This window comes from Zymoseptoria tritici, chromosome 5, assembly GCF_000219625.1.
Source record: "Zymoseptoria tritici IPO323 chromosome 5, whole genome shotgun sequence".
Lineage (NCBI taxonomy): Eukaryota > Fungi > Ascomycota > Dothideomycetes > Mycosphaerellales > Mycosphaerellaceae > Zymoseptoria > Zymoseptoria tritici.
In genome coordinates this window covers 1,944,471-1,971,783 of record NC_018214.1, presented here as the reverse complement: position 1 = coordinate 1,971,783, position 27,313 = coordinate 1,944,471, and the positions used below count along the sequence as shown (strand labels likewise).

The 27,313-nt window shown below is 54.1% G+C and overlaps 12 protein-coding genes across 12 annotated transcripts; 7 read left to right on the top strand and 5 right to left on the bottom strand.

The window, feature by feature from the left end:
* Nucleotides 1-66: 66 nt before the first annotated feature.
* On the bottom strand, nt 67-2,952 carry MYCGRDRAFT_93412 (uncharacterized protein; the record flags this gene model as incomplete). The annotated part of the gene is made up of 1 exon (XM_003852248.1): nt 67-2,952. The coding sequence occupies one exon, from the start codon at nt 2,950-2,952 to the stop codon at nt 67-69; it is 2,886 nt and encodes a 961-aa protein (XP_003852296.1).
* Nucleotides 2,953-3,190: 238 nt separating this feature from the next.
* MYCGRDRAFT_72463 (uncharacterized protein) lies at nt 3,191-4,355 on the top strand (the record flags this gene model as incomplete). Its single annotated transcript, XM_003852462.1, has 4 exons — nt 3,191-3,306; nt 3,357-4,018; nt 4,069-4,218; nt 4,276-4,355. 4 exons carry the CDS (start codon nt 3,242-3,244, stop codon nt 4,353-4,355), a joined length of 957 nt encoding a protein of 318 aa, XP_003852510.1.
* Nucleotides 4,356-5,495: 1,140 nt separating this feature from the next.
* On the bottom strand, nt 5,496-7,442 carry MYCGRDRAFT_72460 (uncharacterized protein; the record flags this gene model as incomplete). Its single annotated transcript, XM_003852247.1, has 5 exons — nt 5,496-5,921; nt 5,980-6,292; nt 6,344-6,573; nt 6,701-7,237; nt 7,294-7,442. The coding sequence occupies 5 exons, from the start codon at nt 7,396-7,398 to the stop codon at nt 5,496-5,498; spliced, it is 1,611 nt and encodes a 536-aa protein (XP_003852295.1).
* Nucleotides 7,443-8,800: 1,358 nt separating this feature from the next.
* Nucleotides 8,801-9,248, bottom strand: MYCGRDRAFT_104620 (uncharacterized protein; the record flags this gene model as incomplete). Its single annotated transcript, XM_003852246.1, has 1 exon — nt 8,801-9,248. The coding sequence occupies one exon, from the start codon at nt 9,161-9,163 to the stop codon at nt 8,939-8,941; it is 225 nt and encodes a 74-aa protein (XP_003852294.1).
* A 978-nt stretch (nt 9,249-10,226) lies between these two features.
* On the top strand, nt 10,227-10,706 carry MYCGRDRAFT_93409 (uncharacterized protein; the record flags this gene model as incomplete). Its single annotated transcript, XM_003852463.1, has 1 exon — nt 10,227-10,706. The coding sequence occupies one exon, from the start codon at nt 10,227-10,229 to the stop codon at nt 10,704-10,706; it is 480 nt and encodes a 159-aa protein (XP_003852511.1).
* Nucleotides 10,707-11,410: 704 nt separating this feature from the next.
* MYCGRDRAFT_93408 (uncharacterized protein) lies at nt 11,411-12,052 on the bottom strand (the record flags this gene model as incomplete). Its single annotated transcript, XM_003852245.1, has 1 exon — nt 11,411-12,052. The coding sequence occupies one exon, from the start codon at nt 12,050-12,052 to the stop codon at nt 11,411-11,413; it is 642 nt and encodes a 213-aa protein (XP_003852293.1).
* Nucleotides 12,053-12,309: 257 nt separating this feature from the next.
* On the bottom strand, nt 12,310-13,462 carry MYCGRDRAFT_80934 (uncharacterized protein; the record flags this gene model as incomplete). Its single annotated transcript, XM_003852244.1, has 3 exons — nt 12,310-12,628; nt 12,681-13,279; nt 13,386-13,462. 3 exons carry the CDS (start codon nt 13,433-13,435, stop codon nt 12,366-12,368), a joined length of 912 nt encoding a protein of 303 aa, XP_003852292.1.
* Nucleotides 13,463-14,152: 690 nt separating this feature from the next.
* On the top strand, nt 14,153-16,933 carry MYCGRDRAFT_100306 (DNA topoisomerase 1; the record flags this gene model as incomplete). Its single annotated transcript, XM_003852464.1, has 3 exons — nt 14,153-16,624; nt 16,681-16,763; nt 16,882-16,933. 3 exons carry the CDS (start codon nt 14,153-14,155, stop codon nt 16,931-16,933), a joined length of 2,607 nt encoding a protein of 868 aa, XP_003852512.1.
* A 547-nt stretch (nt 16,934-17,480) lies between these two features.
* Nucleotides 17,481-18,032, top strand: MYCGRDRAFT_72452 (uncharacterized protein; the record flags this gene model as incomplete). Its single annotated transcript, XM_003852465.1, has 2 exons — nt 17,481-17,621; nt 17,729-18,032. The coding sequence occupies 2 exons, from the start codon at nt 17,481-17,483 to the stop codon at nt 17,957-17,959; spliced, it is 372 nt and encodes a 123-aa protein (XP_003852513.1).
* Nucleotides 18,033-18,801: 769 nt separating this feature from the next.
* Nucleotides 18,802-21,463, top strand: MYCGRDRAFT_72449 (Hsp70 family protein; the record flags this gene model as incomplete). The annotated part of the gene is made up of 9 exons (XM_003852466.1): nt 18,802-18,879; nt 18,941-18,991; nt 19,052-19,178; nt 19,236-19,404; nt 19,460-19,838; nt 19,896-20,365; nt 20,420-20,438; nt 20,554-21,125; nt 21,179-21,463. 9 exons carry the CDS (start codon nt 18,837-18,839, stop codon nt 21,194-21,196), a joined length of 1,848 nt encoding a protein of 615 aa, XP_003852514.1.
* A 377-nt stretch (nt 21,464-21,840) lies between these two features.
* MYCGRDRAFT_72446 (uncharacterized protein) lies at nt 21,841-23,288 on the top strand (the record flags this gene model as incomplete). The annotated part of the gene is made up of 3 exons (XM_003852467.1): nt 21,841-21,898; nt 21,974-22,083; nt 22,134-23,288. The coding sequence occupies 3 exons, from the start codon at nt 21,883-21,885 to the stop codon at nt 23,286-23,288; spliced, it is 1,281 nt and encodes a 426-aa protein (XP_003852515.1).
* Nucleotides 23,289-25,112: 1,824 nt separating this feature from the next.
* MYCGRDRAFT_93404 (uncharacterized protein) lies at nt 25,113-27,009 on the top strand (the record flags this gene model as incomplete). The annotated part of the gene is made up of 6 exons (XM_003852468.1): nt 25,113-25,388; nt 25,798-26,124; nt 26,174-26,422; nt 26,477-26,611; nt 26,741-26,916; nt 27,006-27,009. The coding sequence occupies 6 exons, from the start codon at nt 25,113-25,115 to the stop codon at nt 27,007-27,009; spliced, it is 1,167 nt and encodes a 388-aa protein (XP_003852516.1).
* Nucleotides 27,010-27,313: the final 304 nt, after the last annotated feature.

Genomic DNA, 27,313 nt, shown 5'->3' with positions numbered 1-27,313 from the left:
ATATTTTCAGACAGCACTTCTCGCTGTCTTTCGTGCCCACGAGCTGCATCGTCCACCTCCACCTCACTACGCCATACTAGCGAAAGCTCTCTTCTTCCGCCCCTTCTCCAAACCCCTATCCTCCTCCACCGGCTCGTCCACATATCCCATATCCGTCTCGATCTCCCTTGCCTCCCGACTCATAATCTCCAGACCCGCAAGATTGAAGCCCATAACACGCTGCTCTTCCTCTTGCCATTGCTCATACGCCTCATAGACATCTGTCAAGATGCCCTTCAACTGCTTCGACGCCACGATTTGGGTCATGTGTGCTTGGAGCATGAAGTATGTAATTCTCCACGCTAGTTCAGGCTGCATGCGCTTCTGCAAAAAGATGCCGAGGAAGGTGAAGAGTGTGGGCAGAGTGCTGAAGGGGATGACGAGCAAGGCGTCGTTGAGGGCTGGCGCGGGAACTCTTCTAAGGATGCGCAGGACGTGTTCCTCTGCGGAGATATTGCCGAGAGCGAGGAAAATCGGATTGCGCTGCGGGACGGCCATCTTCGCATTTCGTAGCTTGTCTCGCTCGTAGCCGCGCATGAGCTCGAGATCTGTCAGACCGGCCTCCAACGCTTCCATGATCTTCTCACCGTGTGTTAGGGTGCCGATCGTTTGCTTGCTGGCTGCTGCCACGTCGGTGTTCTGTTCTTCCTCGTCTTTGAAGTCTCGGTCCAGGTTCTGAGCGAGTGTGGATTCGTACATTTCCTCCAACTCTCGTTCTCGCTCTTCTTCGAGGAAGACAAGGTCATCGCCAACAGACCAAATGCGAATGCTCTTGTCGTGTGATGCTGTCACAACAGTGTCTCCGGTCTGGCTGACAGCCATCGCCCAGATCTCTCCATGATGACCTTCAAGCTTCTGGATCTGTTCAAACTTGTCGGCGTCCCACGATTTGAGCACACCATCTTTGCTGGCGCTGAACACTGTATGCCTCTCGTCTGCCTCCACAGGATGCGGGATGAAGCCGACTTGCATCACACTGTCTTGATGAGCGAAGAAGGCTTTGTGGCAGTCGCCGAAGTCGAGACCCCAGATCCTGACATTCTTGTCGGCAGAGCAAGTTGCGATCAGCTTCGAATCGCTACTTATGCTGCAATTCAACACAGGTAGTTTGTGGCCATACAAGATGTGATAAGGCTTCAACGTGTCCACGAAGAACAGCTTGACAGTGTTGTCGAGTGTGCTAAGCGCCAAGTACTTTTGGTCAGGTGAGAAGCAGACCGAGAGCACATCGTCGGAGACTTTGAGCTGCCGTGTCTGTGTCAACTTCAGTCTTTGCGTGGTCCGCCTCGTGCCGGGAATGTCCTCATCCACCACATCGAATCGCCAAAACTTCGCACTCTTGTCAGCAGAACCTGTGACAACGGACCGTCCATCAGGATGTACTGCTAGCGTCCAAATTGCACCGTCGTGCGCCGCAATCTTTTCGATCAGCGTACTTGTGCTGATATCGTATAGCTCCAGCTCTCCTGACTTGGTTCCGAGGAGCACCATGCGGTCGCCAGGTAGGAAAGCAGAGCAGAGAGCCTGACCACATTCGAGTGTCCTCAAGCATGATTGCGTTCGCAGATTCCACACTTTGAGAGCACCTGCGGACGCACTGGCCAGCATTCGATCGTCCGAGGAGAGCGCGAGGGTGCGGATGTCGGTTCGATGGCCTGGCAAATCCACTCCAAGAGATCGACTGTAGTCAGGCGCCTCTCGTGTGGCCGAACCTTGTTGTGAGCGATGATTTGCGACTTTGTACAGCTCAAGCTGATTGTTGGTCGTTGCGACCAGGATTTGAATCTCCTTTGCAGTTTTGGACCCCATCGTCACCCAGCTCAAGGAGCGAGCCTTGCCACCAGTACGCACAATCACGAATGGGACGAAGACGTCTGTGACTTCCGGAGCCTCGAGCGCCTCATCCTTTTCAGGACCCAGTGTCTCGCCGGCAGCTGCGGCCTTCTCACGTCTTCGCTTGCGCTTTCGTTGCATGTGACGATGTAGCTCATCTGCAGACCGTATCCGCCAAATCTCTGCCGCCTTTTCTGAGCCATGTATCGCGACGTAGTCCTGATGAGGGTGAAACGATATGCCGATCGTCCGGTCTTTGCCTTGCCGATGTATGATGCCCTGACTTGTGAGAACGTCCTCCTTCTTGCCACCATCAACGTTGTCGTTCAGCCGCGCCAATGCAACTGTGTCCAGCCTCCAGACTTTCATCTCGCCGTCGTTGCCAGCTGTGATACATCCAGCACCATCTGGGCTCATTCCCAATGCCCAACACTCGCCGCTTGTTTGCGCAACATGTGTCTCGATACAGTGTGGTGAGGCCAAGTCCCAGATCTTGACAAGGGCGTCCTTCGATGTGGACAACAAATATTTCTCCTCCACCTCGCCCCTCACAGCATCTCCCTCAGAGTCCAGGGTACCAGAAAGCGGAGTCGACAAGAAAGCTATGCCAGTGATCTGGTCTTTATGACCTCGTAACCTGAACTCGGCAGTCTCCGAGAGCAGATTCCAGATGATGATGTCCGTATCCTTGCTCCCACTGGCGAGTCTTGAACCTTCTCGATCGAATTGCAGATGTGTCACAGCACTCCTGTGGCCATTAAAGCTTACCACAATCTGTCCTGACAGGGAATCCCATATTCGAATCGATCCGTCCGTATATCCTACAGCAACTAGATCTGGTTGTATTTCACATTGTGTTATACATGTTGCCTCGCTCTTGTTGTCTTTGTCCTGCCACCTTGATAGAAGTTCTCCCTTCTTCACATCCCAGCATAGCACTTCCTCATTCGCGCCGACGAAGGCCTTTCCAGCTCCAGCATTGCGACTCGATCCATCGGAAGTCCAGACAATGTTCGATGTTGCGGTGCAAATGGTGGAGAAGGCTGGACCAGCTTCGTACTTCCGGTATGAGCGTACCATCGTGGAATTTCAATCGCACATGCGATCACAGTCTTTCAAATGGCGACATGATCGGGAGACAATTCGCGCGAATATGTACTTCCACATGCGCCATCGCTTGAACTTTTTTGGCCTTGATCTCAGCCCTAATCGACAACGGTACGGGCCGCGAGCATGGGCCGCCGCCAACCATCGACAGCCCACTTCACTTGCCCGCTGGTTACGTACGACCACAAGACGGGAGGCATCTTGCGAACACAGCATTCTCCTTCCGAACGACCGAATACAGGACGCAGCCTCCAACATCAATATGCTGCTCCTTGACTATCAAAACGTGCTGATCGAGTCGCTGCTCAAGGACCGCTTCTCCTCAGAGTATGTCTGCCCGACAATGCATCAATGGCAGCCAGCTAACAACTACCCAGCTCCGCTCCCTCCTCGATCGACCAAGTTGTCTCCGACTTCGACAATGTCACCTTCCACATCTCCACGCCGAATGCAAAGACCCAGATCCTCATCTCCATCGCCGTAAAGTGCTTTCCCGAGCTTGTCACATACGGAGCTCAGGCAGTGCTGGAGCGCGAATATGGCCCGTACATCGTTCAACCCGAATCAGGCTATGACTTCAGCATCCAAGTCGATCTTGAGAATCTCCCACCAACGCAGGAAGAGAAGGACGATTTGATCAGGAGGATCAGCTTGCTCAAGCGCAACGCAATGGCAGCACCCTTCGAACAAGCATTTGACGAATACGCAACATTGCAAGAGCAGGCGAGTCACTACACCAGCGAGACCGCACCGCAGGGTGTCCGGGAAGGAGGGGATGTACGGGCGATCCACTACCGAGATCAGGAGGCCATCTACATCAAAGCATCCCACGACAGAGTCACTGTGATCTTCAGCACTGTGTTCTCGGATGAGACGGACAGGATCTTCGGCAAAGTGTTTTTGCAAGAGTTTGTAGACGCCCGGAGAAGAGCGATCCAGAATGCGCCGCAGGTTCTGTTCCGCGACGATCCGCCGCTCGAGCTTCAGGGACAGAAAGGCCTGGCGACTGGGAAAGGAGAGGTCGGCTATGTCACATTCGGTGAGTTCGGTCCAGGTGGTTGAAACAGAGCGATGACTGACAGATTGCAGTTCTCTTCCCTCGCCATCTCACGCCACAACGGAGATACGAGGTTATCTCCCACATTCAGACTTTCCGCGATTACTTCCACTACCACATCAAGGCGAGCAAGGCATACATTCACAGTCGTATGCGCCGGCGGACAGCAGACTTCCTCCAAGGTATGTTGTCCTTGTCAGATCTCATCTTACATGCGTTCTTGCTGACCATCATTTCAGTGCTTCGAAGAGCCAGGCCCGAAACGGAGGAAAAGGAACGCAAGACCGCCAGTGGCCGGACATTCAGAGTGCAGGGATAGAAAGATTGAAATTGTATCGCAGACGGCTGTCGATAGCCTACATGCCTACGATAGACTCGAGTACCCCAGAGCATGCTACCATCATCTCGATTCTCCAGGCAAACACTTCTTCCGTGTCGTCCCACGGGCCATTCTTGCAAGCGTGGAGTCCAATCGCCATTAGTTCAAGTTATGATTGTCACATTTTCCTTTCCACACGAGGCACTTTTCCCTGAAACAGAAGGGCAGAAGGGTCAGCAGTGGTTCGGGCTCAGGGTATAAGGGCAGAGTGAGCCCTGCTGGCATGGCCGAGAGACAGTCTCGGACGGCTGCAGGCCTTCTGCTCTTCGATCTTCGCACCCAAAGAAGCCAAGACCAGCACAGGTACGGTCATGGCAGTAGGCGTCACACTTATATTGCCTAAAGAAGTTCCAGCTCTCGATATCAGCGTAACACGCTGGGGGTTCCTGAAGACCGAGAGGATGAGGGTTAGCGATGCGCGGACAATGCGGCGACACAGTCTCGACTGTCGCGAGTTTTATGCTTTTTGGAGACTTACCGTCGGCGTGTTGATAGATACAGGCGATGCGGCAATCTGAGCTGGATAGGAAGAGGATGGAGAACACGGTGAGGAGGTGAAGACGCATGCCTGCCACGAAGGTCGGTGTTCGCGCCGAATAGCGTGGTCTGGGAAAGGCACCAGCAGCAAATTGAGAGTGACCCACTGTTAAAGCCCGCATCGTTCGTCCGCTGTCCCTGAACATATCCTGCTGGCACCCAGCCGCTGTCCCTGATTGAACGTACTTTTCACGTGCGAAGCCAGTCAGCGTCACTTTCCTCTCACGCCGAACTTACGTCCGACATTTGCCATAGACCGGGACAGCGAATGCTTGACCAACAAGGCTGATGGAGATGAGCAATGACCTGGGCGTTCGAACTGCGTTGCGCCCTCTGAGCTCAAAGGAAAATAGGATGCGGAAGATAGGATGCGGAAGATAGGATGCGGAAATAGGTCAGCACATATGTGCAATTTTGTAATCGCTATTGTACAAATTTGATTTGCCAATACACACCGCCAATTGGCAAATCAGATTCCGTGTAGGCATTACGACATCCGACCAAATAGAGCTCGAATGAGCAACGGGTATCCAATGCAGTCACCTAGCTCTTCTCATCCGCATTGTGCTCCTCATGCTGCACCGACTTCTTCCTCATCGCATTGTTCTCGATATCCGCCAGGCTCGCCTTTCGGAAGTCACCACCAACCTCCGTGACTTCCGTGAAAGAGACAGTGGGTACGAAACCCGCTGACTTCCAGGCATGCGGAACCTTGGCGTACAACTCGTCCACCTGCTCGAGTGCAAGTCCCTTGGTTTCGTAAATCATGAAGTAGACGAAGATGATGCACACGAAGCAGAAGGTGCCCCAGATGAAGAAGACTTTGGCGCCGAGGTTGGCGTTGCCTGGACCTGGATCGACCATGTAGGGTGTGGAATAGGCGATTGCCCAGTTGAGGAGCCAGTTGGACGCGGTGGTCATGGAGAGGGACTTCGCGCGGACTTTGAGAGGGAAGATCTCGCCGGTAACCTGCGAGAGGGTCAATATGTGAGGATGTCGAGTTGGGAAGAGCGGGATGAAGACTTACGACCCAGGCACAAGGACCCCACGAGCAGGCGAAGAAGAAGATGTAGATGCACACGAAGGCGATCAGGGCGTTTTGAGCGGCCTGGTTATCGACGCCAGCTCCGACACCCACTGAGGCAACGATGAATTGGCAGACGGCCATTCCGACGGCCCCGAAGAGAAGGAGTGGGCGACGACCCCAGGTTTCGACCATGTACAGCCCGGGAAAGGTGGACGAGACGTTGACCGCGGACGTGATCATGCTGATGACAAAGGAGTTTTGGATGCCAGCTCGCTTGAAAAATGATGTGCCGTAGTAGAAAATGAAGTTCACACTGTGCTGTTGTCAGCGAATTTTCACCATTGTAATGGCATGGTCGTCTTACCCGGTCAGCTGCTGCAACGACTGCAAGAGACATCCAGTGAGAAGGCGGACACCGATGTTTCCACGGAAGCAATCCGCGTAGGTTGCCTTTCCGAGCGACATCTCGTACTCATGATTGGCGGCGATCTCACCGAGCTCTTCCACGACCGCCGGGTGATCAATGTCGAGTCTGCGAAGTTTGGCGAGCGCCTTCGCTGCTGCCTCCGGCTTGCCACGCTTGATATACATGCGCTAAAACAGAAGGGCAGAAGGGTTAGCAATAGTTCGGACAGAGTATAAGGGCAGACTGAGACCTGCTGGCATAGCCCGAGAGACAATCTCGGACAGCTGCAGGCGTTCTGGCCTTCGGTTTTCTTACTGGCGTCTCTGGGAGAACGAGCATGCCGCCGGCTAGGATGAGGGCCCACAGGAACTGGACGGCGATTGGAATTCGATAAGACCCGGAGTCCTGGCGATCCTTCGTAGCATTATCGACCACCGCAGCCAATAGCAGACCGACAGTGATCGCAAGCTGATATGTGCCAACGATCGTTCCACGGATCCACTTTGGCGCAGTCTCAGACTGGTAAAGAGGAATCAATGCAGAGATCATGCCAACACCGTAGCCGGCAAAGAATCTACCTGCAGTGAAGAGTGGAATTTCCGTGGCAGCAGTCTGGAGGATGACACCAAAGCAGAACACAAGGCAAGAAACCATGAGACCAAGTTTACGACCGATGTAGTCACCAGTGGGTGATGCCGTCAGAGCACCGAAGAAGGTTCCAGCAGAGAGCAGGGAGACGATCATGGAGGACTGTGAAGACGTGATGGCCGGATCTCCGTTCTTGTCGACGTGTCCGGTCGAGAACGTCTTCAGCCAGAATGGCATAGCCAGGATTCCATTGATAGTGCCGGTCTGTTGCATTATCAGCACCTGCCAACTCTCGTGCGTGTGAGCGGGAATGGCCTCACATCGTATCCAAAGAGGACACCTCCGAAAGCAACGAACAGACCAACGCAAATCGCAGGCCATGCCTTACCAGGCGTACCGGGCGGCGGCTTGATCGTGAAACCCATGGTATCGTTAATGTCTCTGCTCAAACAACAGACCTGAAGATGATGATGGAACAAGAAAGGGAAAGAAAAAGGATGAAGGGAAGAGACCGCGTGATACGAGAGCATTAAGTAGTCAGTGCGGAGGTGTGGGGCTCCACAAGAGTCTGTACTCATGCCTGCAAACCCATCGCTCCGGTCGAGGTGACAGGACTGGGGTCCCTGTCGTGCGAACAGAGCTTACCCGTTCTAGGCTTTAGACGGCGAAGCGCAAGCATTGGAACAAGACCGAGGTGGAGTCTTGGGCACCTCTTGTCTCTAGGTCGATTCTCGGTCGTACTGCGCAGCTCTTGACGCAGAGTCAGAACGACATGCTCCTGTACAGCGCTTTGACTGTCCAGGATCTCAGGCGCACCCCGCATTATCCTTCTCGATGAGTGAGATGTCGCAGTCACCTCCACTGCAGAAAATCGAATTGCGTTTCCTTGATGCAGGCTGGTCCTGGTATGGTGGAAATGTGGCCAGCCGGTCAACCGCATGGAGGGCAGTCAGGCGATGGAGGTACCTGGTAAGAAGGCGGCTCATGCAGTCACGCGGCGTGGTCTCGCAACCTCGCTAGCGGATGACACTGATCCGCTCTGCTGGGCTCACGACGAGGTTGTATCATGCACGCCGACTTGCAACGAAGCACGAACCGGGCCTTTTCGATGCTGGCACCAACGCACGTAAGCCGTCCCGCGTTCAGTCAGGGCTGTTGGTCGGATCACATCAATCCTTCGTCTCCCGCCTGTATCCGCTGCTGATATGGTGCGGCTCGATGTACGTGCGGTCGTATCGACCGAATTGATCATGGAGATGGAGTCAAAGTCTGGTGCCGAACGGTGATGGAGTTGGTCGAGATTCAGGAGCGGACGGGCTCGTCTAAAATGGCTTGAGTTTTCGCCAAGCCACGTGGTTTCAAGCTAGCGAGCAACCTCACGGCCACGCTCGATGCGACACTGCCCTTCACTCATCTCCTGTCCTTCATCCATCCACTCAAATCATGACATCGACATCGTATCGCGGCTGCTCGATTTCAATTCCATTGTAACGTGCACAGTCGCCCTGACGGAGTACTTTTATTAACCCGCGATCTCTCGGAGGCCTCGGCGCTGCGGAGCAGGACATCCTTGCCCAGCATAATCACGGGGTCTCCATGGGACACGGCGAGATTACGGGCCTTTTTCCACACCAAAACAAGCGAATCTGCCGGAGCCGTCAAACTCCGAAGCTCGCGAAGATCCAAGCGCCTTGGGTGGTGGCGGCTTTCCACTGCACCTCCCGAAAGTTCTTGCGTTGACACCCACGGCGAAGAACACTTTCTCCTGGCTGTCATCTCGTTCCGAGATGATCTTTACGGAAGCCCGGTCCTCCAGTCTGGGAAGGCGTCATTAAAGGATCAGGTTCTTGAGGTCAGCCCAGGAATCAGACCGCGGAAAGGGAATGGTAGTCCCGATCGAAGCAGCTTCGGACATGTCAACCGATGGCAGCGCTCCTCTGACACCCAATTCCGTGCCGTAGTCGATCATGGTGAACCTCTTATCTTGGGACATCGTTGTAGATACTGTGTCCTCGCTTCTTCGCCGACGTTCGAGACAGCGCCCGGTGATGTGAGTGTGCGCTCATGACTTCCGCGCACATCGAAGCTGTGGCAGCATATACCGTCCAAGATCGCAAGCATGGAAGAGCCACTGTCTCCTTCTTCATTCAAGGTCCGGCCTTGTGCAGCATGCGAACACATCGGAGTCATTATCTGAATCCGGCGTGAGCTTCAAGGCCTGATGTCCAGGAACAGGAGCAATGCGTCCCTGCGCCTTGTGTGATCGAGCTGATTAGTCGGATGCGTTCATACAGAGGAAGAACATCATGCAGGAAAACGACGACCTCCAGCAAAGTCAAAGGTGTCTAATCGCAGGCCGCTCCTACCCATTGGCTGAATTCCCTCGACGCTGCTTCCTGTATGCAGTATCCATTATGCGCGATAACTTGTACACAAGAAAAGCGCTTACTGTCAAAACCTCAGTCGATGCCCTTCTTGCACAATAACCGACAGTTTCTTGAGGTCATCGGGATTCTTTGCAACGATGCGGACGTCCTGGTATTCCTCTCAGGGAGCACGAGCGCCCAAGTTGCCATTCTGCCAGCATCTCCCACGGACGCCGCGCTGCTGCAATTCCCTCACAGCACCTTGACTTCTTGCTTGATGCTGTGGCATTGAAGCCCACCGTGCTACTCTTTCGTTCTGAGTCCTCGGACCAACTCCGGCTCCAACCAAAAGTCTTCCGATTACTCTGTCTCCAACGAACATCTCGAGGGACACCTCTGGGAGATACCACCACGTCCAATCACCCTGAAGGTCGTCTACAAATTCATCGGCCTGGCCTTGTGCCTCGTACTCGGAGCTCACGCTGTGCCTCACGAATCAAACCCCGACAGCGATGTTAATCTTGAAGACGTCTCCAAGCGCCAGAACTTCTGCTCTCAAGGGACATCATGAATGACTACCTATTCATGCTTTATGCTAGCAAGATTTAGCGCACTGCGTCAATGGCCACAAATGCTGCAGTCCGAAGAACTGCGACAGGGTCACCGAGAAACGCATCTCATCAGAGGTAGGTCGACTCTTCTATTCTATGCGCAGTGGCAAGGCTGACAAGGAAACAGGAATCTCAATCGCTCGAGTGGCGAACAACGAGGCAGCCTGTTGAGATTGCTTGCGAACGTATTGGAAGGAAGTGCTTGCGGATTCTTGGGGAGCGGGCAACCTGGGTTGGTTCCGCAGACAGCCAATCGAGCAAGGTGGTAAGGCAGACATGGCCGTCAAAGGTAGCGTGATAATGACCACTTCTCGCCTCAAAATCGACTATACCTCCAAGCTCGTGCTTCAGATCACTCTGGCTCTGATCACATTCTTCGGAGCGCTGGCGTTCTTGCTCGCCGACCTTCGAGGGACGCTGCCGAGGAAGCCGACTTCGATTGCGAGCACTACGGGCTTCTTGGCTGGCTCGGATATCTGTGATGAGCAGAAAGTGCGACTGCCGAAGAATGTAGAGTTGATGAGCAGGAAAGAGCTGGATTCGGTGCTTGATGGCTGGCTGTTCAGTCTTGGCTGGTGGGGCGTATCTCCAAGTCGGCCAGGGAGCGAAGGAAGCGAAGACCTTCCTTCACTCCAGGTTGGTGCTGGCAAGGAGAGGAGATTTGGCATTGATATTGGCGAGCCGGAGCAGCTGGGATTCAGGGAAACGAAGTGGTCCTTCTTGAGGAGACGCCGATTCCGGTCAGACAGGACGTGATGCACATTGGTTGATTGGTGACATCAGGCTACAACACGCTTCGCTTCTTTTCACTCGTTGGCAGCTTGGCGGCTCTCTGTCAGCCAAAAGTCTAGACATCAGAGCATTGTCTCCGAGTGTGGCTGTATTGTCCAGAAGGGAGGTATTGGTCGAGTTTCATGCGGCGCAAGGTACTCGGATCTACGGACAGTGAGGGAATCTCTTCTACATAGCCTCACAGGGCACTTGATGCAGAACCTGCGCGGTGTTCTCGTGATCGCAGGCATCAGGATGTATGGAAGCCTCACATTCAATGCGCTGGAAGGAGGCTATACAAGTACACGTCCTTCGATTTCGCCACCACAGTTCCTCTCAACAGCTACGACACTATTCTGCTCACTCTCCACAACGGCACGCTCAAACAGCCCAATATATACTGCTTCAATGCCGAAGCGTGCGTACTATCAAGAACAGGACGAAAATGAAGCTCTCGATCTCCGGCGCAGTCATTGGCCTGCTCATTCCCGTCGTCCTGGCTGCTTACAAACATCACCACATCTGTGCTGCTTCACAGACGTAGACCCAAAGATCGACTGTGGTAGCAAATACCTGATCGCTATCTGCGCCTACAACATGCCACCCGACACCAGGCAGATGGAATGCACACAGCATTTTCGGTACCAGAACGAGTGGCATTTCTCCCATTGGGTATCCACTGGTGGTACTTACGCGGACATCTCCCTCATAACCTTGTAAGCTGTGACGGCGACCTCCTGATCGGTGGGATCTCGCAGCCAATTCGAGTTGACGACAGGCGCATCGAGGTCGCTGGCAGATCGGATCATCATGTTTCCACGACTGATTGGTGCGATGAGCAGTCCGCTGATGGTTCCCACGAGCTTGGATGTGCTGTTCACGTCGGGCAGAGTCGCCGAAGTAGCGAGGTTGATTTCCATTTCTGGCCAGTCTTCGGGGAACGTCTGTAGTGCGGTTCGTGCTGTGGCGGACATATCGGCGAGGCCGGATTCGGGGATCTTGTACCAGCCCACTATGTTGGAGCCTTCGTTCGTCAGGGGTCCAGTGGCGTTGGCGAGGAGAGAGGTTACAGCCTCGTGCATTCGCTGCTCTTCCAGGATGGCGCTCGCTGCTGTGAACTCGGGCATCTCAATTTCGTAGCTTACACCTCCGATGGCGCAGGTGTCCCACATGTTTTGACCAACTCCAGGGAGATCAGAGATCACAGGAATGTCGAAATCTTCCAGCTTTGATCGAGGCCCTACACCAGAGACCATGAGTAGCTGAGGCGAGTGCCACACTCCAGCAGATACGATGACATCTCTCCTGGCAGAGAGCAGGAAAGGGTACATGCCGTTGATGGTGACGTTGACGCCGGTAGCTCTCTTGTTCTCGAACACGATACGACAGAACGGCCAAGGGTAACATCAGTTTCCAGTCTAAACCGATCAGCATTGTGTTAGCAGTGCTGGTGTATCACCGAGCCACATATGGAATCTTGTTCGGTAAAAGGATGCCATTGGGCAACCTAAGATTCATGCAGATCAGTACTCCTGCGTAGACACTGCTCGTAGGTGAAGATTGGAGTCGACAAAGGAAACTCTTATTTCCACTCTGCCTGCGCTATATGTACATCGTACACACTCCCATTCTCCACTACCACATCTACGAGTCCTCTGAAGCGGCGGCACCGGTGATAATCTCGACAAGTTCGCCAGTAATGACGGCCTGTCGAGTTCGGTTGTAGAGAATCTGGAATTTGTCGATCATGTCGCCGGCGTTCTTTGAGGCGTTGTCCATGGCGTTGCGGCGGGCGGAGATTTCGCACGCGTGACCCTCCGCGAGAGCCCAGTAGAGAGAGTTGGCCAGAGCGTATTCGCGGAGGTTGCCCAAAACAGCATCGTCGACCTCGAAGTTGGAGAAGTTTGCTAATTCGTCGTTAGTTTCATCCTGAACGTTGTACAATCAATCTTGACTCACGTGACTCAAGAATTGCCTCCTCGGAGAAAGCCTCGATAACGGTCGCCTCGTAGCTCTGAGCGTTGACGAACTTGTTGTACAGGATCTTGATGCTGGAGTACTCTTCCGGGAGGAGCGAGATCTGGTCCGCAATGGCCGACGCATCGCTGAAGGTGGGGACATCCTTTCCAATACCGGCGAACGAAAGCTGCATGTTCTTGGGGTTGCTCCTGCTCATTTGTGCCTTGGCCTTCTCGCCGATGATGACAAGATCGTAGTTGACGCCATCCTGATCGAACATACGGCGGGCGGCGCGAGAGAGACCGGAGTGGATACCACCACACAGGCCCTTGTCGGAGCTGCACACAACCAGCAGACTCTTCTTGTCCGTGCCCTCAATAGCCTTGGTTTCCGCCTCCTTAAAAACAGTGTCCGATGTGCTACCGTATGCGCGAGATGACTCCATGGCACGCTGAGCCTTGGTGAGTTTGGTGGAGGCGACAATTTTCATCGTCTTGGTGATCTTCTCGATGTTCTTGATCGACTTGAGGCGGCCCTCAATTTCGCGAAGGGTGGCATAGTTGGCACTTTGGAGAGCGGGCGATGCGACGACTGCCGGTCTGAAGGTGCAATGGCTGTGTCAGCAAGTGTGTCTTCTTCATGGATCGTACTCTCGTGCTCCTCCTTTGAGATGCGATCGGAGAGAAGGGCTGTTGTCTGGCATACCGCAGCGATGAAGCGCCTGCACGCAAGGCGGGAGTGGCGACGCGGAACATGGCGGAAGATCGTGGTGGTGGTGATGGTCTACGAACTATTCGCGCTCAACACACAGCCGACAGAGCTCGACACGATGAAGTCGCTCCTCGGCGGCTCCTTCCGAGAAAGTCCGTGCGTTTCAGTTTGCTCCAGAGAGTATCTGCCTCAGGCATATGCTAAAAGTGAACCATGGGAGCAATCCGATGGGGCTCCATTGCTTCTTATTGTTTCCTTCCACGAGCTTCACCGGCCGGTCACTGTGTGCTCTTTTCTTCCTGTGTGATCTTTCATCCATCACTCACGGCCATCAAGAAGTTCAAAAAGTGATCGCACTCCGCGTCGAACACGCCTACATCGTCACTTCCATTCAGAAGACGCGTCGAACTGGACTCGACCACGATATCTTGCCTGGGTTCCGGACACGCTCCATACACTCTCAAACACTCCTTTGATCGCGAATCTACAACATGTCCGACTCAGAAGACGATCGGCCGCTCGTGGGTGAGTCTATCCCTCCGCGCGCATCACTTTCACCTGTCAAGGAGGGACATGGACGAATTTGCACGGACAGCTATCCTTCACAAGCACATGTCACTGTATTGCACATGTCATGCCTGTCTGCCTTTGCCCTTCCTTAGCGATCACAACTATTCATCCTTCATCAACCAACAACCATGTCTACCACCATGACTGACCATCCTCCAGCCAAGTCCAAAGCCGCTGTCACGAACAACGACATGGCCAACACCTCTGGCAAAATGGTCCACTCTGGTGCCAGTCTCGCGAACGGTCCAGTGGGAAGTATGGACATCGACAAGCCTACGACTAACGGCAATGGCAACAAGCGGAAAACCTCACTCGCGAACCGCAAAAGCTACAAAGACCCCTCCGACTCGGACTCCGATGTACCAATCTCCAAGAAACGCAAAACGAGCAAGGCAATCGCGGACGATTCGGACGACGAACCACTAGCAAAGGTGACGAAGCAACCGATCAAAGCGACTGCAGCACAAATTGGTGGAAAGGGAGCAGGCCAGCCCATGGCAAAGACACTTGAAAAGGCGAAGGAAGCGATTGAGAAGAATGCCGAGAAGGAAGCCAAAGCGATACGTTCTGCCGACGCGAAGCGGAAGAAGGCCTCGAGCGATGATGAAGATGACGTTCCCCTCGCGAAGAAGAAGAACCCTGCAACCAAAGCTCCGGCCAATGGTACAAAGAAGGCGAAGAAAGTGAAGGACGAATCCGACTCGGACGATGCGCCGCTGGCCAAGAAAGCTGCAGCGAAGAAGGCTCCTGCAAAGAAGGCAGCTGTCAAGAAGCAGGCCAGCACACCTGCCAAGAAAGGCAAGGTGAAGAAGGAGGAGTCTGCCGAGGAGGAGGATGGCGAAGAAGAAGAGGAACCGTACAGGTGGTGGGAAGACATGGGCAATGGCGATGACACTACCAAGTGGACAACACTCGAGCACAACGGCGTGATCTTCCCACCAGAGTACACGCCTCTTCCGAAGAATGTCAAAATGCTATACGACGGGAAGCCCGTCAGCATGCACAAGGATGCGGAGGAGATTGCATATGCTTTCGGCGCTATGTTGATGTCGACACACAACACGGAGAATCCAACATTCCAGAAGAACTTCCTCCACGACTTTAAGGAAATGCTGGACAAGACTGGCGGAGCAAAGGACGAGAGCGGCAATACTGTCAAGATCACCAAGTTTGAGAAGTGCGACTTCACGCCAATCTTTAACCACGTCGACGCCGAACGCACCGCGAAGAAGGCTTTGTCCGGTGCCGAGAAGAAGGCACTCAAGGCTGAGAAGGACGCGATCGAAGCGCCCTACCAGTACTGCTTGTGGGATGGTCGTAAACAGAAGGTGGGCAACTTCCGCGTTGAGCCGCCTGGTCTCTTCCGCGGCCGTGGTGAACACCCCAAGACTGGCAAGTGGAAGAAGCGTGTTCTGCCAGAGCAGGTTACCATCAACATCGGCAAAGATGCGATGGTACCTAAGCCGCCGGAAGGTCACAAGTGGAAAGAGGTCAAGCACGATGGCGAGGGTACGTGGTTGGCTATGTGGCAGGAGAACATCAACAATGCGTACAAATACGTTATGTTGGCTGCCAATTCCGACATTAAGGGCATGAGCGATTTCAAGAAATTCGAGAAGGCTCGCGAGCTGAAGAAGCATATCGACAAGATCCGCAAGGATTACGAAAAGGAGTTGAAGTCAGAGGTCATGGCTGAACGGCAACGCGCCACCGCTGTCTACCTCATCGACAGATTCGCCCTTCGTGCCGGCAATGAGAAGAGCGACGATGAAGCCGACACAGTCGGTTGCTGCTCGCTGAAGTTTGAGAACATCTCACTCAGCCCGCCCAACAAGGTCATCTTCGACTTCCTCGGAAAGGATTCCATCCGCTTCTACAACGAAGTCGAGGTCGACCCGCAAGTCTTCAAGAACCTCAAGATCTTCAAGCGGAGTCCAAAGAAAGAAGGTGACGAGATCTTCGACCGGCTCACTACATCGTCACTCAACAAGCATCTGTCCAATTATATGCCTGGCTTGACCGCCAAGGTCTTCCGAACTTACAACGCTTCGTACACGATGGCCACGCTCCTGCGTGAGCTGAAAGCTGAAGGAAACATTATGGACAAGGTCAAAGCGTACAACGACGCCAATCGAATGGTGGCCATCCTCTGTAACCACAAGCGCACTGTGGCTGCCGGTCACGAGGGCCAGATGGAGAAGATGGAGGACAAGATCAATGGCCTGCGCTACCAGCAGTACCGCATCAAGCACATGATGATCGATCTCGACCCGAAGATGAAGAAGAAGAAGGGCGAGGCTTACTTTGCGCTTCCCGAAGGTCTTGACAAGGACTGGCAGGTGAAGCACCACGAGGCCCTGGTGGAGGAGCTGCGAACAAAGGTGCAGAAGAAGTTCGACAAGGAGAACGAGAAGCTCGAGGCTGAGGGCGAGAAGCCGCTGAAGGCCAAGGAGCTCGAGCAACGTATGGTCGTTGTTGAAGAACTTGAGAGCAAGCTCAAGCAGGAGCTCAAGAAGGGCAAAGTCGAGGCTGAGGGCAAGAGTGCTACCGTGGACAAGTACGAGAAAGATCTCGAGAAGCTTGACGCTCGCATCGCGACGATGAGATTGCAGGCGGAAGATCGTGACAACAACAAGGAGGTCGCGCTGGGGACGTCGAAGATCGTGAGTATCGTGTTTGTCTTGTTGCAGGAGAAGACTTTTGCTAACAGAGACCCCAGAACTACATCGACCCTCGCCTCACAGTTGTCTTCAGCAAGAAGTTCGACGTGCCCATCGAGCGCTTCTTCTCCAAGACACTTAGGTGAGTACTACAGTGTGTAAGACCTGCAGTGACCCGCGCTTTTCCACGGGAACGCCAGCAGGTCTTACTCTGCATCGGATCCTCATTGCCTGGACCTCAGCTGACTTGTACACGACAGGGCCAAGTTCAATTGGGCTATAGAGTCAGTCGACGAGGACTGGGACTTCTGAGCGAGCTCGCAACAGACCAACGACAGCCACGGCCCGCGAGGTGTTCTGATGCAGCGTTTGGGAGTGAAAGGCGACATATCATTAAAGTCACGTGCGACAGGGACGAGACGTCTCGTCGGTCATGAAAGCTGCTGTTCATGAGAGTTTCGATGCATTTGCATTCTGCCGGGGAGGTGGTTTGCATCTACGATACCAAGCAAGCGCGGTGGCTACCTGTCACGAATCGAAAAGCATGTCCTTCGCAAACATTACTAGCTGTTGAACCAATGCCAAACCTTCGTTCAGTACACCATTCTGCGTATCAGATTCCGCCGTGCAACGCCCTTGTCTAATGTGCCGCTCGTTGTGCTGTCGTTGATGATTCCGAGAAATGGCCGTCGACCTTTCTGGACTGAAGACCTGCGGTTCGTATAGCTCGTACCGGCTCACCTCACATTACCAGTACACCAAACTCTGGAGGAATCTCGTCAAAACTCATCACATTCAGATCGTCTTGATACGTGAGAACCACGAGAGACTATTCGCAAGCGGACATCAACAAGATACGATGAACTCACCATTCTGGCTCGTCGGCGCCCTGTCCGCTGCCTCATCAGTCGGCATCGGAGCTTTCGGAGCTCATGGCTTGAAGAATCGCGGCCTGGAGCCGGCGAAGATCGCTTCATTTCAGACGGCGGCGCATTACCAGGTACGATAAACATCCACGACATCTCCATTGGATCGGTCGTGTCTATATGACCTCAAGGCTCCCTGCCGAAAGGTCTGCAATGAACGTAAGCTGACTTCCCCTCCCAGCTCGTCCACTCCATCGCCCTACTCGTAGCCGAACACGCTGCTCCAAAGAACGTCTGGGCCAAGAGCTTGTTCACAGCCGGGATTACGATGTTTTCTGGCTCGATCTATCTTCTCGTTCTGGATGGACAGACGTTCAAGTCTCTTGGTCCGGTCACGCCGTTGGGAGGGATGTGTTTGATGGGAGGATGGATTGCTCTGGCTTTTGGGAGTCGGGGGAGGATTATGATGTAGAGGGAAGGAGGATGGATGGTGTGATCTCGGTGGTGAGGCTATGGTCCGGGCTAGAAGAACGTGGGTACTTAAGCAGTAATGGAAGTGGGCTGCTTCACGGGACCACCTTCATAAGATGCGCAGGTACGCTGGCAAGGCATCTGCGAGGTACCTTACCAGGCCTCATTGTCACGGAACAGATAAGTCAGCAGGACACTGTTACTACGAGGACGCACAGAGTAGCCGTACAAGTATCGACAACGGAGCAGTTCACGTAACTGTACCTTATTAGCAGTCCACGTACATCTAACTTAGCAGTACCCGTCCGTGTAACTTAGCCGTATCCGTACGTGTAACTTGTAGTGTCCGTACGTGTAACTTGGCAGATCACGTACATGTCAGTCAGCGGTGCACGTACATGTCATTTGATAGAACTCGTGCGTGTTACTTAGCAGTACGTCTGCGATAGACGGCAGGAACACGGGTCGCTCCTGCGACGAATACGGGTAATCCAGGCGGATGAGACTGTCGTTGTCCACGTTGACTCTTCGACGACAGTAGATCACAGAGCGCATGTATTCAGCTGGTAATCAGCCAGTCTTGAACGTGCGATTGTCGTCTTCTCTTTGGCTTGAGGAAACAGGTCTCTCACGATCAGAGTTCGTCATGGGCATGTAGAAAGATGGATATTGCTCTCCCATGAAATTCTTAGTCAAATTCTCAGGGTCCTGTCAATGGGCGACCGCTCCGGTGGGAATCACAAGCGGGGCCGGGATGACCCGCTCGCACGTCCGCTAAATTATTGCAGAGAGCAAAATCCATCGAACTTTTCGCGCCGCCCTCGTCCTCTACCCTCTTCCTCCACCACCTACCCCCACCCACTCACACATCACTCAACATGGCGGACGAAGTTTACGATGGTGCCATTGGCATCGATCTCGGTACGGCCATGCGCAACAATCAGAACCACAAGTCAGGACAATCCGCTGACATTCATCCAAGGAACCACCTACTCATGTGTGGCCAACTATGAGGGCGCTGGCGTTGAGATCAGTATGTGATTTGCGGGAGAGGATTGGCGCATGGAACTCCGTCTAACAGATCGATCCACAGTCGCCAACGAGCAAGGAAGCTTCACCACACCATCTTTCGTCTCTTTCACCGCGGAGGAGCGTCTGATCGGTGAAGCCGCGAAGAATCAGGCTGCGATGAACCCAATCAACACCGTCTTCGATGTCAAGTGAGTTGAGGAAGAGAGTGGAAATTGGGAATACAATTGGTTCTAATACTTGGACAGGCGTCTTATCGGCCGGAGGTTCGACGACCCCACCGTCAAGAAGGATATCGAGTCGTGGCCATTCAAGGTCATTGACGATGGTGAGGGCCAGCCAAAGGTCCAGGTCGAGTACCTCGGCGAGACCAAGACCTTCTCCGCTCAGGAGATCTCCGCCATGGTCCTCGGAAAGGTGCGCATTGGTCGAGACATGCCATTGAGCCTAGGCGCATACTGACTTCCCACAGATGAAGGAAATCGCTGAGGTCAAGCTCGGCAAGAAGGTTTCCAAGGCCGTCATCACCGTTCCCGCATACTTCAACGACAACCAGAGGCAAGCTACCAAGGACGCCGGTGCCATCTCTGGCCTCAACGTTCTCCGTATCATCAACGAGCCTACCGCTGCCGCTATCGCCTACGGTCTCGGATCCGGAAAGTCTGACAAGGAGCGCAACGTCCTGATCTACGATCTTGGTGGTGGCACTTTCGATGTGTCGCTTCTCCACATCCAGGGTGGTGTCTTCACCGTCAAGGCTACCGCTGGTGACACTCACTTGGGTGGTCAGGACTTCGATACCAACCTCCTCGAGCACTTCAAAAAGGAATTCACCAAAAAAACTAAGAAAGGTAGAGTGCAGCCACTCCGTGAAACAATGTGCTCAGGCTCACACTAACATTTTGCAGACCTCTCCAGCGACCCGCGCGCCCTCCGCCGTCTCCGAACCGCTTGCGAGCGTGCGAAGCGTACCCTGTCCAATGGAACCCAGACCACCGTCGAGATCGACTCCCTCTTCGACGGCGAGGACTTCAACGCCAACATCACCCGTGCTCGTTTCGAGGACATCAACGGCAAGGCTTTTAACGGCACTATCCAGCCTGTTGAGCAGGTCCTGAAGGATGCTCAGATCGAGAAGAGCAAGGTTGACGAGATCGTGCTTGTTGGTGGCTCCACCCGTATTCCCCGGATACAGAAGCTTCTCAGCGACTTCTTCAACGGCAAGAAGCTTGAGAAGAGCATCAACCCCGACGAGGCTGTTGCCTACGGTGCCGCCGTCCAGGCTGGTATTCTCTCCGGCAAGGCGACGAGTGCCGACACAGCAGATCTCCTGCTTCTCGATGTGGTCCCGCTTTCTCTCGGTGTCGCCATGGAGGGCGTAAGTTTTTTCTCCGACTCATTTCTTTTTCGAATTATGCTAACAGGATCCCAGAACATCTTCGCCCCAGTTGGTGAGTCATTATGGTCAATTCGGAGCGATTGCGCGCATGTACAACATTCGCATGTTCTACTTGCATCAAAATCCGGTCCGAAAAGGCTTTGCAGCGACGCTAATATTTCTTCCAGTGCCCCGTGGTACCTCCGTTCCCAACATCAAGAAGCGCACGTTCACGACCGTTTCCGATAACCAACAGACCGTCCAGTTCCCTGTCTACCAGGGTGAGCGTGTGAACTGCGAGGACAACACCTCCCTCGGAGAGTTCACTCTTTCGCCAATCCCACCGATGAAGGCTGGAGACGCCGTCCTCGAGTGTGTGTTCGAGGTCGATGTCAACGGTATCCTGAAGGTCACCGCCACCGAGAAGACCTCCGGCCGCAGCGCCAACATCACCATCTCCAACTCCGTCGGCAAGCTCAACAGCGCCGAGATTGAGAAGATGATCAACGACGCCGAGCAGTTCAAGACCAGCGATGAGGCTTTCACCAAGAAGTTTGAGTCCCGCCAGCAGCTCGAGAGCTACATCAGCAGAGTTGAGGACATTGTCTCCGACCCCACGATGAGCATGAAGCTCAAGCGTGGCCAGAAGGAGAAGATTGAGAGCGCCCTCTCTGATGCGATGGCCCAGCTCGAGATTGAGGACTCCACCAGCGACGACCTCAAGAAGAAGGAGCTCGCACTCAAGCGTGTCGTCACAAAGGTGAGCTGCCATGCTGTTCGACCAATTTGAATCACTGCTAACATTTATCCCAGGCCATGTCCACCCGCTAAGCGTGCCATGTTCCTTTTCCTTCATTCTACCGGCGTTGGCGTGCAGAGAGGCGAGACATACGGGGCGAAACGATGCAATGAGTGTGCAGCACGGATCGATTTCCGTGCGCGGATAGTTCGCATAGCAATGACCCAGAAGCGCAAAAGTCAAAAGCGAAGATTGATGTATGATCAGCATACGGGTCGTCACGGTGTCAAACGGTGCTTCGAGAAGAGCACTTTTTACGTAGCTGTCTAAAATGGTAACGAGCCTCTTTACACAACTACATTGGACATGAACATGGATGCGTTCTGCTAAGTTACATGTACCGGTATCTGCAGTGTACTGCCACGGTACTTTTACAATGACCGGCACTGTGCATGCACATTATCTCAAGCATACACAGCAGTCTATCTAGCCGTACAGATATGTGTACATGTACAAGTAGGTCGCTCGGCCATTGTTGGAGTTCTAAGGTATCGATATGTGCAATAAGTCAGCGCAGCCAATCAGAGCTCGCTGTGACGGAATTGTGGATCTTCCCTTGTCCTCGAGCTCGACTTTTTGAGATCAACCTTCCGCATCTTGCCTTTGCCTCCCACCGCCTTTGTTGGGCGTGCAGCGGAGCGACAGACTGCGTTCTCACGACCTCCTTCTCTTCTGTTCCGAGAAGTCTGAGCAACTTTCGAGACACAGCGCCGCGGCAATGGCAACGAGAAGAGGTACCTCCCTCCCCATCCCTGCCTCGGGCTTTCACAAGCTCTAAATGCAGTATGTTGACAAGATATCGTCTACAGAAATGCCCAAGACAGGCACCCTCTCGGAAGAAGGCCTCAAACACTTCAAGACGTACAAATACTCCTCCGTGGACTTGTCACCTATATCAAATCACATTCTCCGGCATTACGTATGAACCCTCAAGCTATCACCGTCCAATACCTCTCTAACCCTTCGCAGTGGAATTTCTGCGTCGACTACCTTCCCCTCTGGCTCGCCCCAAACATGGTCACCCTCATCGGCTTCTTCTTCATCATCGGCAACGTTGCCCTCCAACAAATAGCAGATCCTGACCTCACCGGACCCGACCACTCCTGGATCTACTTCTCCTACGCCTTCGGCGTCTGGGCCTACAGCACAATGGACAACATTGACGGCAAACAAGCCCGACGAACAGGAACCTCCTCCGGCTTAGGCGAGCTCTTCGACCACGGAATCGACTCCCTCAACTGCACTCTCGCGTCCCTCCTCGAAACCTCCGCCATGGCTCTCGGTCCCACCAAGATCGGCGCCCTCACCGCTCTCATCCCTTGTCTACCCATGTTCTTCTCCACCTGGGAGACCTACCACACGCACACCCTCTACTTGGGCTACTTCAACGGTCCCACCGAAGGTCTCATCCTCGCGGCGTCCATCATGATCGTGTCAGGAATCTACGGTCCACAAGTCTGGCACGCCCCTCTACACTCTTTCCTCGGCCATGAGGATATCTTCGGCGAGACCTTCAGCGTGCAAGACTTCTGGGCCGCCCTCATCCTCTCTGCCTTCTTCATCGCCCACCTCCCGGGCTGCGTCTACAACGTCGTCCAAGCCCGACGGGCAAAGAACCTCCCCGTCGCCCCCGTGTTTCTGGAGTGGAGTCCCATGATCCTCTTCTGCGGGTGTCTGGTCGCATGGCTCGGCTCGCCGCACTCGACTCTCCTGCGAGACAACCACCTCGCCCTCCTCTGCCTAACCCTCTCCTTCGTCTTCGGGCGAATGACCACAAAAACCATCCTCGCTCATCTGACCCGCCAACCATTTCCCTACTGGACCGCTCTCCTCGCTCCCTTAATCGGTGGCGCGGTGATGGTCAACTTGCCGCTCGTGGGTATCGCGGCGCCCTCGGCGGAAGTCCAGCTGTATTACCTCTGGGCGTACTTCTTCCTCAGCATGTTCGTCTACGCGCGGTGGGCGTATGTGGTGTGCACGGCGATTTGTGATTATCTTGGGATCAATTGTTTGACGATTCCGGAGGAGAAGGTTCGGGCGTTGAAGGAGCGGAGGAGGGTGGAGGCTATGCCTGCTTTGGTTGATAGTCCGGGCAAAGGAGAGGGAAAGGGGAAGCATGCGTGAGTGAGGAGGTTGTGAGGACGATTGATGCTTGGATATTGGATGTTGGGATGTTGGGATGTACATAGATGTAGACATGATGGGATTGGCGCTTTTTGCTTAGGTGTGGAAAAGCCGGCTGCTTTGATATGATATCCAACTACATACTTGGACTTGAAAATCGGAGATTTCCTCCCCTTCACTTTCTGTGTCTGCCCCAGTGTCTCTTCGAGGCCGGTGCTGCATTCGTGTCCTCCCGTGCAACGAGCTGATCTCTGCATTCGCTGTGTCGATACTCTTGTCCGACTGCTTGGCAAAGGCATTATACCATGTCCTTGTGCGTTGTACAGGCATCCGCCTTCACGCGCCTGTGCTGTCGTCCATGGCCGCTACTGCACTGTTCGCCAGACTGACATCCCTTCCTCCTTGCTCACACTCCGCTGAGCGCTCAGAAGCGACCAACACACATCCACCTCGAGTGAGTTGTGGGCCGACAATCGATGTAGCAATGCTGTGGCCCTGCAGCCAGTGCGCGATACGCTCATCATATGCTCATCGATTGCTCGTTGTACGCGAAGCCATTCCTCCTCCACAAGCCGCCATCCCTTCCCGGATCATCGATCGGTATGTCAGAATGCCCTTCATCCCTCAACCTCTTTACTCCTCTCCTTCAAAAATTCACTCAACCACAACAACGGTTTCTCCGGCTCATACGCCGCCACGTACTTCATTCCCTCCAGTAAATGCGGCGTCAGATTCGCATTCAAAAACTGTCTCGTAGGTCCACCATGTGCGACTGGCTTTTCTGGTAAATCTGGGAGATTCGTGCGATTGGGAGGTATGCTGCCTGGTCTTGCTGCTGCTGTTGAGGGTGCCGCTGCAGGAGGTGGAGTTGCTGTTGAGGGCGCGGGGAGGAGGGTGGAGAGGTGTTCTGTTTGCGGAGGAGGAGGAGGTGGAGCAGCGGAGGAGGGTTCTTGAGGGGGTGGGTTGGGGTCTGTGGGGTCTTGTTGGAGGTCGGCCATTGAGGTCTGGCATGGGGGAGGTTAGTTTTGGATGGGAGTGGTGGGGATTGGGGTGGGGATGTACGTCGAGGGTTTCTTCTTTCATTTCGATGTCTGCGTTGGGCGCGGTGCCATTGGTGAGGTCGGAGGCCATGGTTGTAGAGTGTTCGGGTGGTTGGATGCAGAGTGTTCGGGTGGTTGGATGCAGAAAGCGTTCGTATGTGAAGCTGTTTCCAATGCTAGACCGCGTCGAAGTTGGAAGTCGCGTCCCGGGAGTTTTGGTGGGGCTTGGCGTTGACTTCACTTCACTTTACGTTTTGAACATCCATCTTACGTTCCCAAGACCCGAATACATCTCAACGATTCCTCCTGATGCACCAAGAGGCCAGCGATGGCTATAGGCTCCACACCGATCGAGCACTGAAGTACTTCCTGCAAGCGTAAGCGCCGTCTCTTGCTTGATCGCAAGGGCTTCAAGGTTTGACAAACTCACTGCAGTAAGGCTTCGTATTTGACTGCGCGAGACGATGCACAGCTGGCCGAAGTTTCACAGCACTGATGCTGATGACGAACCCCAAGTTGATGCCAGAGCTGGCACTGAATGGCGACTCCCAAGCTGATGGCGAGTCTCAAGCAAAATTTCTCGTTCTGATATGAAGCATGCGCGTGCTCCCTGGTCTTCTCACGATTTCTCGTGGTCCGAATCAACCTGAATTACTTCCAATTCGCCAACTCTACATATCTTGAGCGTCGAAGCCCTTGCACTAGACTGAAGTCGAGATAATCGAGGGCTTGTTCCGAGAAGTCCAACCCTCGAACGACCGCTGAGTGCTTAGTCCGGGACAAAATGGACCTGGACCGTCGTGACTCGCGAGCTGAAGCAGTCCATTCGCGGACGCCGATCAAATTGTCGGGCTCGACCATGTTCAGTTGGGAACGAGCAGTAGACTGGAAGCTTTCCGCTTCGACCGAGCCTGAGTCGATGCGAGAATCCTCGCGCCTTCTTGAGGCTGAGCTCGCTGTTGGAAGTCATTGTCTCTCCTTCAACTTCAGTTCTGATCAGCACTTCGTCCTCTCATTGGTAAAGTCACTCTCATTGCATCCGGTCTGCCCCGAGTTTCATGTGAGGTTTGCTCTCTCGATCTCGCGAAAGCGACGGCGATCATGCTTTCTCATTGGTCCATCTTGACTGTTGACTTCCACGTCTGCCTGTTTGGGAACTCGGCTGTTGACACGTGCTCTCTAATCTCACTTCGCCGTCTTCATCGGGCTCTCTTACTTCACTCTGTTTGTTCCAAGCTTGGCTCTCTTCCGACCAACTGTCTCTGCCTTCACTCTCCTCATTCGATAGCCAGTCACAGTCGCGGGGTACCAATAAGCTGACGGTCTTTCGCAGCTTGCATATCCATCTCTTCTCATACACCTTCACCGCGCTGAGCTGAACAACCGCAACGATGCCACCCAAGGACGCTAAGGTGAGCTGAAGTCGCTGCCGATATCGATCGTTCACATCACTGACGAACCCACCACAGAAAACGAAGGCGCCAGCGAAGGCTCCCGCGAAGCTCGACGTCAACGCCGCCGTGAAAGCGGCCGCCCTGAGCACAGTTGCCGCGACGCCGGAGAAGCCGAAGCCAAAAATCAAGAGCGAGACGCCCAAGCCACCACGAACCCCAGCTAAGAAGAAGGATCCAGGACACGTCGCCGAGTTCCTCCCTCTCGCGAAAGACGAAGGTGTGACGATTCCAGTCACAGTCAAAGTCGACGGTGGCAACGTCCACGCCAATCCCACGTCGAGCGGAGGCTACCACCTGCTGCTGAAGCTGGACGCTCCCAACTCCTTTCAGTTGACCAAGACGGTGAGCCCGCCAGCATGAACTCAACAATACAATGACTAACTCCTCGTAGATCATCCTCGACAGCGGTCCCTACGCCGGGCAACAAGCCATCGTAATCCGCCCGTCCAAACCCTTCGAGTTCCTCGGACTGCCCGACGAAGCCCGCAACCGCGTCTACCGCTTCTACTTCGCCTCCGCTGGTTCCACCACCGACCGAATCAGCCTCGACGGAAAGCGTACCTCCAACAGAGAGATCTACGCAAAGACCTACGCCGGCGGAAGCAAGTACCGCGTCGCCCTACTCGCCGTCAACAAGCAGGTCCGTCATCCCATCCCTCCCCTGTCCCTCCTCCCACCTCTAACCTCTCCACAGATAACCGCCGAAGCCCTCCCTCTCCTATACCTCCACCCTCTCCGCCTCGAAAACACCGCCTTGACAGTCGACTTCCTGTCCGAACTCTCCAAATCCACTGTCTCGCACCTCACCTCCATCGAGATCAAATCCTGGGTCAAAGCCTCCGCCCGCAACGCCTTACACATGCTCTCGTCCGCCACCGCGCTCACACGTCTACACTTCGAAGCGGGAGTCGTGACGGGCGAGGACGACCCGAAGAAAGCTGCGAATGCGTTCTGGAAGGATGGGTATAAATTCTTGGAGGCGTTTGGCAAGGAGAGGGGAAACAAGGAAGCGGGGATCGAGGTTCTCAGTTTTGGAAAGGCGGCGCTGCAGATGAAGGATTCGGGGGCTACGCCGAAGAATTATACGGTGGAGATGGTGGAGGTGTTTAAGGAGGAGTTGAAGGCGAAGATGAAGTGAGTTTGTGCTGTGTGTCCCCTTTCCTGCCCATGTTCCCCTGTTACACCATTGCCCTGACTCCACAGAGACTGACCATACACCATAGATAATCTTCTCCTTCTCCAACCTCAACTTTCACGAAAGCACAGATCGACATGATTGCTTATGCGTTTTGATTCTCTTCAGGACTTCCGCGTGGGCCTGTCTTTGCGGCTTGACCAGTCGCCGTCACAGTTGCGCCGAAGAAATGCAGGAGCGCTATGAACACGAGCTGAGGAAGGGGGTGCAGAATATGATTGCCGCGGCGAAGGGACCGAGCATGACTGTTGCAGCTTGAAATTCTCCTTTACCTTGCAACTGCCGTGGCGACGGACGCTGCGAAATGCTTTTGCGTTGGTTCAGCGTTGCTGAAAG